This window comes from Oscarella lobularis, chromosome 8, assembly GCF_947507565.1.
Source record: "Oscarella lobularis chromosome 8, ooOscLobu1.1, whole genome shotgun sequence".
Lineage (NCBI taxonomy): Eukaryota > Metazoa > Porifera > Homoscleromorpha > Homosclerophorida > Oscarellidae > Oscarella > Oscarella lobularis.
The window spans coordinates 3,219,179-3,228,177 of NC_089182.1; the positions used below are offsets into that span (position 1 = coordinate 3,219,179).

Here is an 8,999-nt window from a genome sequence, read left to right on the forward strand (position 1 = left end):
CCGTATCATTGTCTCGTCATTGAGTTGAGGCGATATTTTTAGCAACATGATGTCGCTTGTCCGGGATTTCTTGCAACGTCATCGTTCAGAGTGACGTGTCTCTTGGTCTTGTCCGACTCCTCGTGGCTTACCAGTTTCGTTTCGTCTCATAGGCGTTGACCCCAGTCGACACCGTCTAGCGAACGCGCAATGGCAGAAATTAAGGCACACGATCCGAAGTGAGTTTCAGAGGCTCCTCATCGCCGGAGACAACGCGTCACGCGTCGCGTTTTTTTCGAACAGGGACGATCTCGCCACGGCGATCCTGCGCAACAAAGAGCGACCGAACCGTCTTCTCGTCGACGAAGCCGTCAACGACGACAATTCCGTCGTTTCGCTATCGCAAGTAGGTTTCGCTTTTGGGGGGGGACCCGTGCGGAAACGTGGGCAGGGAAGGGCTAAAACAAGTGCTCTCGCAGGAAAAAATGGACGAACTGCAACTGTTTCGCGGCGACACCGTACTCGTCAAAGGGAAAAAACGCCGAGAAACGGTACAGAAGACGCACGCGCTGTTTTTTTTTTCACTCAGTGCCCCGCGCGCGCGCCTTTTCTCTTCGCCACAGGTGACAATCGTTCTATCCGACGACACGATGCCCAACAACACGATCCGCATGAATCGCGTCGTACGTCAGAACCTTCGCGTTCGACTCGGAGACATCGTTAGGTAAGAACGAAGGCCGATCTCTCTCTGACTGATGACCACACCCACGCACTTGTCGCTTCAGCATTCAAGCGTGTCCCGACGTGAAGTACGGAAAGCGAATACACGTGCTTCCGTTCGACGATTCGGTCGAAGGATTAACGGGGCAAGAAATCGTAGAATCCCTTTCTTTTTCGTGAACATTTAATTTTGAGGGTTTAGGAGCCTTTTTGACGTTTTCCTGAAGCCCTACTTTTTGGAAGCGTACAGGCCAATAAGAAAAGGTAATATCTCCGTTTTAATAAATATTTGAAAAAACGGTTTTTCTTTTTCTAAAAGGGGACGTTTTTCTGGTTCGAGGCGGAATGAGATCGGTTGAATTCAAAGTCATCGAAACGGATCCGTCTCCCTATTGCATCGTCGCTCCAGACACTGTAATACACTGCGAAGGGGATCCCGTCAAACGAGAAGTCAGGAAACAATGACAACGATCCCTAAAAAATATTCTATTGACGTTATTTTCAGGATGAAGAGGCTTCTTTGAACGAGGTTGGCTATGATGACATTGGGGGTGTCAGAAAGCAATTGGCTCAAATCAAAGAGGCAATAGATAAATAATCCAGCTCATTTATTTATTTATTATAAATTTTTTATCTCCTAGATGGTCGAACTGCCTCTTCGTCATCCTCAACTTTTTAAAGCGATTGGAGTCAAAGTAGAGAGAATCACATATAATAATATTTATATGTATGTATATATATAGCCTCCACGTGGCATTCTTCTCTATGGGCCTCCTGGCGTGGGAAAGACGTTGATTGCGCGGTTTGTATAGAAGATAATCAAGGTTCTCTTCTATCTTTTTCCCCCCATAGTGCCGTGGCAAATGAGACTGGCGCCTTTTTCTTTCTTATCAACGGTACATAGGAAATGCTCCACTACCACAATCACTAAAATAATAATAATTCTAATTAATTAAAGGGCCTGAAATCATGAGCAAAATGGCCGGCGAATCTGAAAGCAATTTGAGAAAAGGTATAATGAAATTTCAATTTCTCCTCCGCGTTTCCTTCATATAACCAAAGATGTGGCCTTGATATCACTCTGGCTCCATCTCTTGTCCAATGAAGGCAGATAAATCTGCTTTATTATGATTTTAGCAGTCATGATCCCCTATGATGACTTCTTCTTCGTCCAGTAAAGCAAAAAAAACCAAATTCTCTATTTCGTTTAGCCTTTGAAGAAGCCGAAAAGAACGCGCCAGCTATTATATTTATCGATGAACTCGACGCTATTGCTCCAAAACGAGAAAAGGTGACGCAAAAAATCAAAAATTTCTTTTTTTTGACATTTCTTTTTAATTAAGACTCACGGCGAAGTGGAACGTCGTATTGTATCCCAGCTATTGACTCTCATGGACGGCTTGAAGCAGCGTGCTCACGTGGTAATCATGGCCGCGACGAATCGTCCGAACAGCATCGATCCCGCTCTCAGACGCTTCGGTACGTCCGGAGGGAATTTGAGCACGAAGCGACGCGTTTTCACTCGACTCACATAGGGCGATTTGATAGAGAAATAGATATTGGAATTCCCGACGCAACTGGCCGCTTGGAAATCCTACGCATTCACACTAAGAATATGAAATTGGCTGAGGACGTTGACTTGGAACAGGTACAGTTGACTGGCAACAAATGGGTGGGTGGGACCCTCCTTTTACCCCAGACACGTTCTTGCCTTGTTGCCGTGTCTGGTATTGGCAGGAGGAATAGAAAGCTCTATGCCTTGTTTCCATGATGTTCTTTGCCTTCGAAGCGCATCTTCCATGCATTGCAACATATTTTTTTATTTATTTCAGATTGCCGCGGAGTGTCACGGGCATGTTGGATCGGATTTGGCTTCTCTGTGCTCCGAAGCGGCTCTCCAACAGGCAAGACCTGGAGGACAAATTTAATTAATTAATTAATCAATCTTTTTTAGATACGCGAGAAAATGGAATTGATTGATTTAGAGGATGAGACGATTGACGCTGAAGTGCTCGACTCCCTTGCCGTCTCTATGGACGATTTTAGAGTAAGTCACGTCATGGCCTTAATCTCGTGATTCTTTTACGTTTTGTTAATTTTTTCAGTATGCCATGGGTCAGTCGAATCCTTCTGCTCTTCGCGAAACCGTCGTTGAAGTGCCAACTGTCACGTGGGAGGACATCGGCGGTCTTAGCAACGTGAAAAAAGAACTTCAGGAGCTCGTCCAAGTAAGAGAAAGAAAAAAATTAATTAAACATAAAAAAGAATTGGTTTTCGTAAGTTTCCCGTTGAGCATCCGGACAAGTTCTTGAAATTCGGCATGACTCCATCCAAAGGCGTTCTGTTCTACGGCCCCCCTGGCTGCGGAAAGACGCTTCTCGCCAAAGCGATAGCCAACGAGTGCCAGGCTAATTTCATCTCCATCAAAGGTCCGGAGCTGTTGACCATGTGGTTCGGGGAATCCGAAGCCAACGTTAGAGACGTCTTTGATAAGGTCAGAGTCCCCTTCAATAGCCTTTTGATATATATACCACGAGGGGGTTTGTTGTGTTTCTTAGGCTCGTCAAGCTGCTCCATGCGTGCTCTTCTTCGACGAACTTGACTCCATTGCGAAGTCTCGTGGAGGCAACGTTGGCGATGGAGGTATAAGATATTATAGTCCACCTTTTTTTCTCTATTGTTTTGGTGTTCTTTTTTAGGTGGTGCTGCTGATCGTGTTATTAATCAGGTGCTGACTGAAATGGACGGGATGTCGTCTAAGAAGAACGTCTTTATCATTGGAGCTACTAACAGGTGCAGTAGTATTTCATAGGCGCTTGGGAATGAAATCTTGAGCTTGCGCTTTTAGGCCAGATATAGTCGATTCGGCTATTTTGCGTCCCGGACGTCTTGATCAGCTGATTTACATTCCCTTGCCTGATGAACCGGTAGAAAATTATATAAAAAATTAATGACGGGCGAAGGAAACTAACGCTATTTAGTCTCGCGTGTCTATCCTAAAAGCAGCTTTGAGAAAGTCTCCTATTGCTCCAGTGAGAAATTCCTAAAGGCGAAAGTTTGTATACGTATTGATTCTTTGTTGTTAGGACGTTGACTTGATCTACATGGCGAAAATGACGCACGGCTTTAGTGGCGCCGATTTGACAGAAATCTGCCAAAGAGTACATATATAGTCTAGGCCGCGCGTCCAAGTGTATTGTCTCTGTCTCTAGGCCTGTAAGCTTGCCATTAGAGAGGCTATTGAAAAGGAAATAGCTACTGAAAGGCTACGTCGAGAGAGAAAAGACACAGACATGGTAAGATGAGCGCAACGTTAGCCAAGAATAAGCACGTCCTTTACTTTTTATTACATACGTAAGCGCGTGAAGACAATCCTATAGGAACTGGTGGTCCCTTATTGGCTTAAATCCTTATCTTCGTCAGGACGTTGAGGAAGACGACGAAGAAGAAGACCCTGTACCAGAACTCCGTCGTGATCACTTCGAGGAAGCAATGCGCTTTGCCCGCCGCTCCGTCTCCGACAACGACATCCGCAAGTACGAAATGTTTGCTCAGACTCTACAGCAGAGCCGAAGCTTTGGCACAAACTTCAGGTAAGCTCAACATAAGAGCGCGCGTTCGTCTCGGTAACGATCACATTGCGTAAAGATTTCCTTCTGCTGCGCAAAGTGGGACTCCCGGAGCTGGGCCCCCTCTAAGTCAACAGAGTCAGCCAAGTGCCGCCGCCGAAAGTGGCGGCGGTGGAGGCTTGTTTGATGATCAGGGCGGCGACGATGATCTCTATAATTAGTCTGCGAAGTCGAATTGTAGCGCAGAATCATCAATCAGTCTGTATTTTGTTAAGAACTTGATGTAGGTGTGCGCCTCTCTAGGTCCTGTTCTGTCTTTTACCAAGTGCATGTGCGCACGCCTCTCTGTGTGTTTTCGTGTCATAATAAAGTATCGTTCTAAGCGCAATAGTTTCACAATAGGCTTGCCCTGAGAAGACTTCGTTTGATGAACCCGGAAGTAAACCGGAAGTTAAAATTCTTGTGCGCGTGCGTCTTCCTTCTTTTGCTGTCTGCCTGCTCGGCGCAGGCTTCGTGGGGGTCACTCCATACTCCCCTCGATCGGAGTTAGAGCCCGTTTATTCTCTTGGCTCAGACGCCTGGGACTGAGCAGTCTCGGATGTGAGCGCTGTCAGCCTGATTCCAGGGGGACCACTTTTTTACCCACCGCAGTCCTGGAGGGGGGAGGGTGCACTGCATAACCCTCATCAACAGGTGAGCCAATTTAACCTCTTGGCAACCGAGTTGGGGCCGGTTTTATTTAGTCACCCCGGGGCCCAGGGGTGAATGAAGACATCGGAAAGCTCTTCATCAACCTCGTCCGTATGATCCTTTGATGAGCCTATACAGAACACATAAGACAGAGTCGAAGAAAAAGAGAATCGTACCTGCTTCAGTTGAATGAGAAGTACCTTGGCCAATAGATTCTTCATTGTGCATTGAATAAACGTGCCTGCATTCGTTTCAGAGGACGGCACACATGGGACAGAGACAACGAAAAAGTATGTACACAAAAGGGGTTCTATTTCAATGAACCCGGAAATAAACCGAAAGTAATTGGTCTGCATATATCGCCTCTCTAGACTCTGTTCTCTAGCTAATGTCTCAGCTTACCGTAAATTATTAATAAACAGAATTTGTCCGGATACGCCACTACCTAAAAACGCGACCTCTAAGGCGCCTAGCTATAGAATCTCGCTCGGTCTTACCTTTAGAATTCTGCCATGACGAGTTCGCGGTGTTGCAATTCAGACGCCGTCACTCCGTCTTTCTTGGTCTTGAGAAAGGCCCACCGATCGTCTGATCTTTCGGCGTCGGCGGCATCCGGCGGGCGCGGTTCTTCGCGACGTTGTTCTATCCGTTCTACCGGGATCTCTTCAAAGACGACTTGTCCCAAGTGGATGACACCCCAAATGATGAGGGTGAAGGCGATTGTCAAAAAGGTCATCCAATCTATGGCCTCTTCAATGATGCCATAGAAAAGAAGAAATGTGCTGCTGTGTATGACAAACACAGCAGCTGAAGAAAGAACCTGAAAATACAAGAAAAGGTGAGTAGTCACTACCACAACAATTCGTAATTACCTCGAAACTGTTGTGAACATCCATTCTCGCCTTTTTCACCTTCCAGTATCCCTTCCTATAACCAAACGTTGACAGTAGATCATGGGAACAATGCATTGGTCACCTATACGGTCTTCCTAGCACAACCATTAAAAAATAAGCAAAACTGAGCACCAGTGAGATAGAAAGTTGAACTAGTGGTCTAAAAAGTGCTTTAATTAAAGATATTTCCTAGTAATATAAATGACTACTTACGTAATAGGATATAGATCAGTCAAACCAATGAGTATGAGTTTACGAAAAAGAATGATGCCTTCTGTAAAACACCACGTGGGTCTGTAACATTCATAAACAGCCCTGAAAGGAGACAGCAGTGTCAGACTAAACGCAAAATAGGCAGTACTCTCGCATACCCATACAAAGCCCTCTTCTGGCTCAGCCGTTTTAACTTGAATAGCCGAATTGTGAAAAATAGAAGAACGATAGGAAATAGCAACGACAAAAATATGAGAAAGAGAGCCGATGAAAAGGTGACCGCTTGAAACGGCGCCTCATTGCAGCTGATACTCTGATCATAGGCCCATCTATTCTCAACTTCATTGCTGTCATTGTAAAGTTCAGAAATCCAGAAATTCGTCTAAAAGTGCAATATGAGAGCACGCGACCCCATTGGCCTATTTTACTTACTATGTTAACGTTTTCTTCACAAGCGTAGGAGCGAACGGCTAAGCTCGTCAGGGGAGCATAAACGATGAGTAGAAAGTGAACGAGAAATCTCCGAAACGTACTCCTCCGTCTCAAAAGCTTATAATTTTGGGGAAACCGTCGATGAGTTCTCCCCTATGAATTAATTAATTAAATAATTAAAAAATCTACGACGAAAATTTCAAATCTACTAACAAGAGCGCAATCTGCCATAAGAATAATTGTGATAACAAATAGGAATGGAACAGCCGAAGATAGCCAGTCGACGTAGTAAGTCGATAGACTGCTAATATAGCATTCTAAATAAGAGTCTAATGATGCCTACTACGCTAAGCCAAGCTTCTCAATCCCTCCCCCAAAAATCACCTAAATTTGCCATCTGCGCGTTGAGAAACGCAAAAGTCGTCTTGTCCAGCAACCACAGCGTCGCGCCGCCCTGTCGCCACGCCGTACGCAAGCTCAGCGACAGAAGAAGTATTTGCAAAAAATCGACCAGCATTTTCACCTGAGAAAAGACGCCTGTCGTAAAAGAAACAGATACTGTGACTTTCTCACTTTGATGGCGACGGGAAGGGGATAGCCGCCTCGTATGCCCGTGAATGCGATGCAGCCGATCGCGAAGACGAGTACGAGAGTCGCCCAAGGTATTGCGCCGCATTCTTGGCAAACGCTGCCGAGCCGATAGAATCCTGAAAAAACGAGCTCGAAACTGCTTTTCGCGACGAGACTGCGCTCTGCGGACCTTTTGCGCACGTTTCGCAAGCAAGTGGCTGACTGTTGGATACGCAAGAATCGTTCTTGCAGTTTTCAGGAAAGAAGCAAGTTAGCGTTCGATCTGGAGAACGAAAAAGTGCTAGGCAAATCGGTTAAGGAAGAGTCCGAAGCGTTTATACTCTTCGATATGCTTATTTCTCCCTTTTCGCCGGCGCACGACGACCTTTTGGCCGTGACGAGCAGAAGAAACAAACCCCAGAAGAACATCAGGACATCCGGGAGCGAGTCGTTAACATCCGGGAGAAGCGTCAAGAGAAAAATTACGTTATCTATGATTTTCGAATTAGTTTCGGTTCAAGAAGGTCAGTAAATTTTAAAACCATCTGTAAAAAAACAATATTGATAAAGAATGTTATTGGAATATCTTATTTTATTCACCTCATCAGTTATTTCCTCTTGAGCTGTCTCTTTTTCTTCCTCTTCATTTTCAGCACCAAATTCAAATTTTCCTCCCAGTCTCCTCAATGCTTTAAAAATACAATAAATCAATTAAAAAAGCTATCTGTTCCTTCATGCCTTTCAATTCTTCAAGAGTTTCAGTCTCCCACTTTATTTGAACTTCACTTGACTCTGCATCAAATGACAACACTTTTCCCGCCTAGATTTTTAATCAGACGTCAAGTAAGCTCTAATACTGCCTCACCTACCCTATAGGAAGTAATAGTTGGTGAATAATCAGAAGACAGTTCAAGCATCTAGCAAATAAACCGTTAAGCAACGTGTCTGTTGCTCTTATCTTAATTTTACCTTAAATGCAATAGTATCTCCCACTCTAGGAGGCCCAACTAAGGCCTCAAATTGACCATAATCTTTTGATCCAGCCATCCCAGTCTTCTCATTTTTCTCTACCCTGTCTCCTCCTGTAAGCGTTCTGCTACGATTCTGATAAATCCGACTCTTACAAACGAGTACATCTGTTGGTCCTCCCACAGTATGCGCTCTTTGCCTCTTGCCCTTCTTTGGAGGACTTACTTGCTGCCCCTGTTCCTCGTCACTATCACTTTGATCGAATCGAATATGCACGTGAGAGGTCTTAGTTGGTCCCTTTCCCATCTTTTTCTTTGGAGGTCGTGGCTGAAAATTCTCAAGTACTTGAGGAGTGGTGACTGGCTTCTTCCACTGCTGCTGCTGCTGCACCTGTTGCTTTCGCCCCTGAGACTGTTGTCTCTGTGGTATAACCTTCTTTGGCTGTGGCGGAGCCACGGGTTTCTTTTTCGCTGACACCAAAGGTGGTTGAACGACCTGCTTTTGTTTTGACTTCATAGCAATTTCTTTCTCACTTTCCGAGTCCGACGATGACGTTGATGACGTCGATGACGTCGATGACGTTGATGACGTCGACGAATCCTTAACTTTATGCAAAAAGGTCTTGACCTTGCCCTTGACCCCACCGCTAGATTTTCTTCCCATTGCCTTCGAAACTCTCTTCTTAGAAGGTGGCGCCGATTCCGAGCTTGATGAGGAAGGAGTGCGCGTCCTTTTTCGTTTTCCAGGCAAAAATTTCGAGCCGGAATTTCGAACGCTGAGAAGTCGTAATAAAAAGATATCAAAAAGTGACGTCATACTTATGGAGAAACTCGCCTTATAGTATCTCCATCTCGTATGATTTCTATTTTCTCGTCGCGAGGAAGTAAGGAGCTGTCTAAGTGAAGCCGAAGATTCGCCGACTTTCCACCGAAGAATCGCTTCGCGATATAATCGGTGAGATCTT

At 45.2% G+C, this 8,999-nt stretch overlaps 3 protein-coding genes across 3 annotated transcripts; 1 reads left to right on the forward strand and 2 right to left on the reverse strand.

Annotated features, from left to right (window-relative positions):
- The first annotated feature begins 76 nt into the window (after positions 1-76).
- Positions 77-4,656, forward strand: LOC136190086 (transitional endoplasmic reticulum ATPase). The gene is made up of 27 exons (XM_065978156.1): positions 77-218; positions 283-385; positions 459-530; positions 603-703; positions 765-845; positions 902-963; positions 1,019-1,149; positions 1,205-1,282; positions 1,341-1,394; positions 1,443-1,501; positions 1,552-1,595; positions 1,658-1,711; positions 1,911-1,990; positions 2,043-2,178; positions 2,235-2,347; positions 2,532-2,603; positions 2,654-2,746; positions 2,805-2,927; positions 2,981-3,193; positions 3,258-3,342; positions 3,399-3,492; positions 3,548-3,626; positions 3,681-3,731; positions 3,786-3,860; positions 3,912-3,995; positions 4,123-4,292; positions 4,348-4,656. Exons 1-27 carry the CDS (start codon positions 190-192, stop codon positions 4,487-4,489), a joined length of 2,478 nt encoding a protein of 825 aa, XP_065834228.1. The 5' UTR covers positions 77-189; the 3' UTR covers positions 4,490-4,656.
- A 593-nt stretch (positions 4,657-5,249) lies between these two features.
- LOC136190090 (uncharacterized) lies at positions 5,250-7,516 on the reverse strand. The gene is made up of 12 exons (XM_065978163.1): positions 7,408-7,516; positions 7,257-7,349; positions 7,070-7,203; positions 6,881-7,019; positions 6,710-6,813; positions 6,497-6,649; positions 6,223-6,446; positions 6,065-6,166; positions 5,934-6,011; positions 5,831-5,885; positions 5,456-5,778; positions 5,250-5,403 (listed from the first exon to the last, which is right to left on the reverse strand). Exons 1-11 carry the CDS (start codon positions 7,493-7,495, stop codon positions 5,458-5,460), a joined length of 1,491 nt encoding a protein of 496 aa, XP_065834235.1. The 5' UTR covers positions 7,496-7,516; the 3' UTR covers positions 5,250-5,403; positions 5,456-5,457.
- A 20-nt stretch (positions 7,517-7,536) lies between these two features.
- Positions 7,537-8,830, reverse strand: LOC136190091 (uncharacterized). The gene is made up of 5 exons (XM_065978164.1): positions 8,036-8,830; positions 7,936-7,983; positions 7,805-7,886; positions 7,667-7,755; positions 7,537-7,611 (listed from the first exon to the last, which is right to left on the reverse strand). Exons 1-5 carry the CDS (start codon positions 8,696-8,698, stop codon positions 7,558-7,560), a joined length of 936 nt encoding a protein of 311 aa, XP_065834236.1. The 5' UTR covers positions 8,699-8,830; the 3' UTR covers positions 7,537-7,557.
- Positions 8,831-8,999: the final 169 nt, after the last annotated feature.

Coding starts and splice junctions, on each gene's coding strand:
- LOC136190090 (XM_065978163.1), bottom strand. CDS start 7,495: ATGTTCTTCTGGGGTTTGTTTCTTCTGCTCGTCACGGCCAAAAGGTCG. Junction 6,814..6,880: donor CGCGCAGATGGCAAATTTAG/GTGATTTTTGGG, acceptor ACTCTTATTTAG/AATGCTATATTAGCAGTCTA. Junction 5,886..5,933: donor GTGCTAGGAAGACCGTATAG/GTGACCAATGCA, acceptor GTTTGGTTATAG/GAAGGGATACTGGAAGGTGA.
- LOC136190091 (XM_065978164.1), bottom strand. CDS start 8,698: ATGGGAAGAAAATCTAGCGGTGGGGTCAAGGGCAAGGTCAAGACCTTT. Junction 7,756..7,804: donor AACTCTTGAAGAATTGAAAG/GCATGAAGGAAC, acceptor GTATTTTTAAAG/CATTGAGGAGACTGGGAGGA. Junction 7,612..7,666: donor AAGAGGAAATAACTGATGAG/GTGAATAAAATA, acceptor GTTTTTTTACAG/ATGGTTTTAAAATTTACTGA.
- LOC136190086 (XM_065978156.1), top strand. CDS start 190: ATGGCAGAAATTAAGGCACACGATCCGAA. Junction 846..901: donor TCGGTCGAAGGATTAACGGG/GCAAGAAATCGT, acceptor TTGAGGGTTTAG/GAGCCTTTTTGACGTTTTCC. Junction 3,343..3,398: donor AGGCAACGTTGGCGATGGAG/GTATAAGATATT, acceptor GTTCTTTTTTAG/GTGGTGCTGCTGATCGTGTT.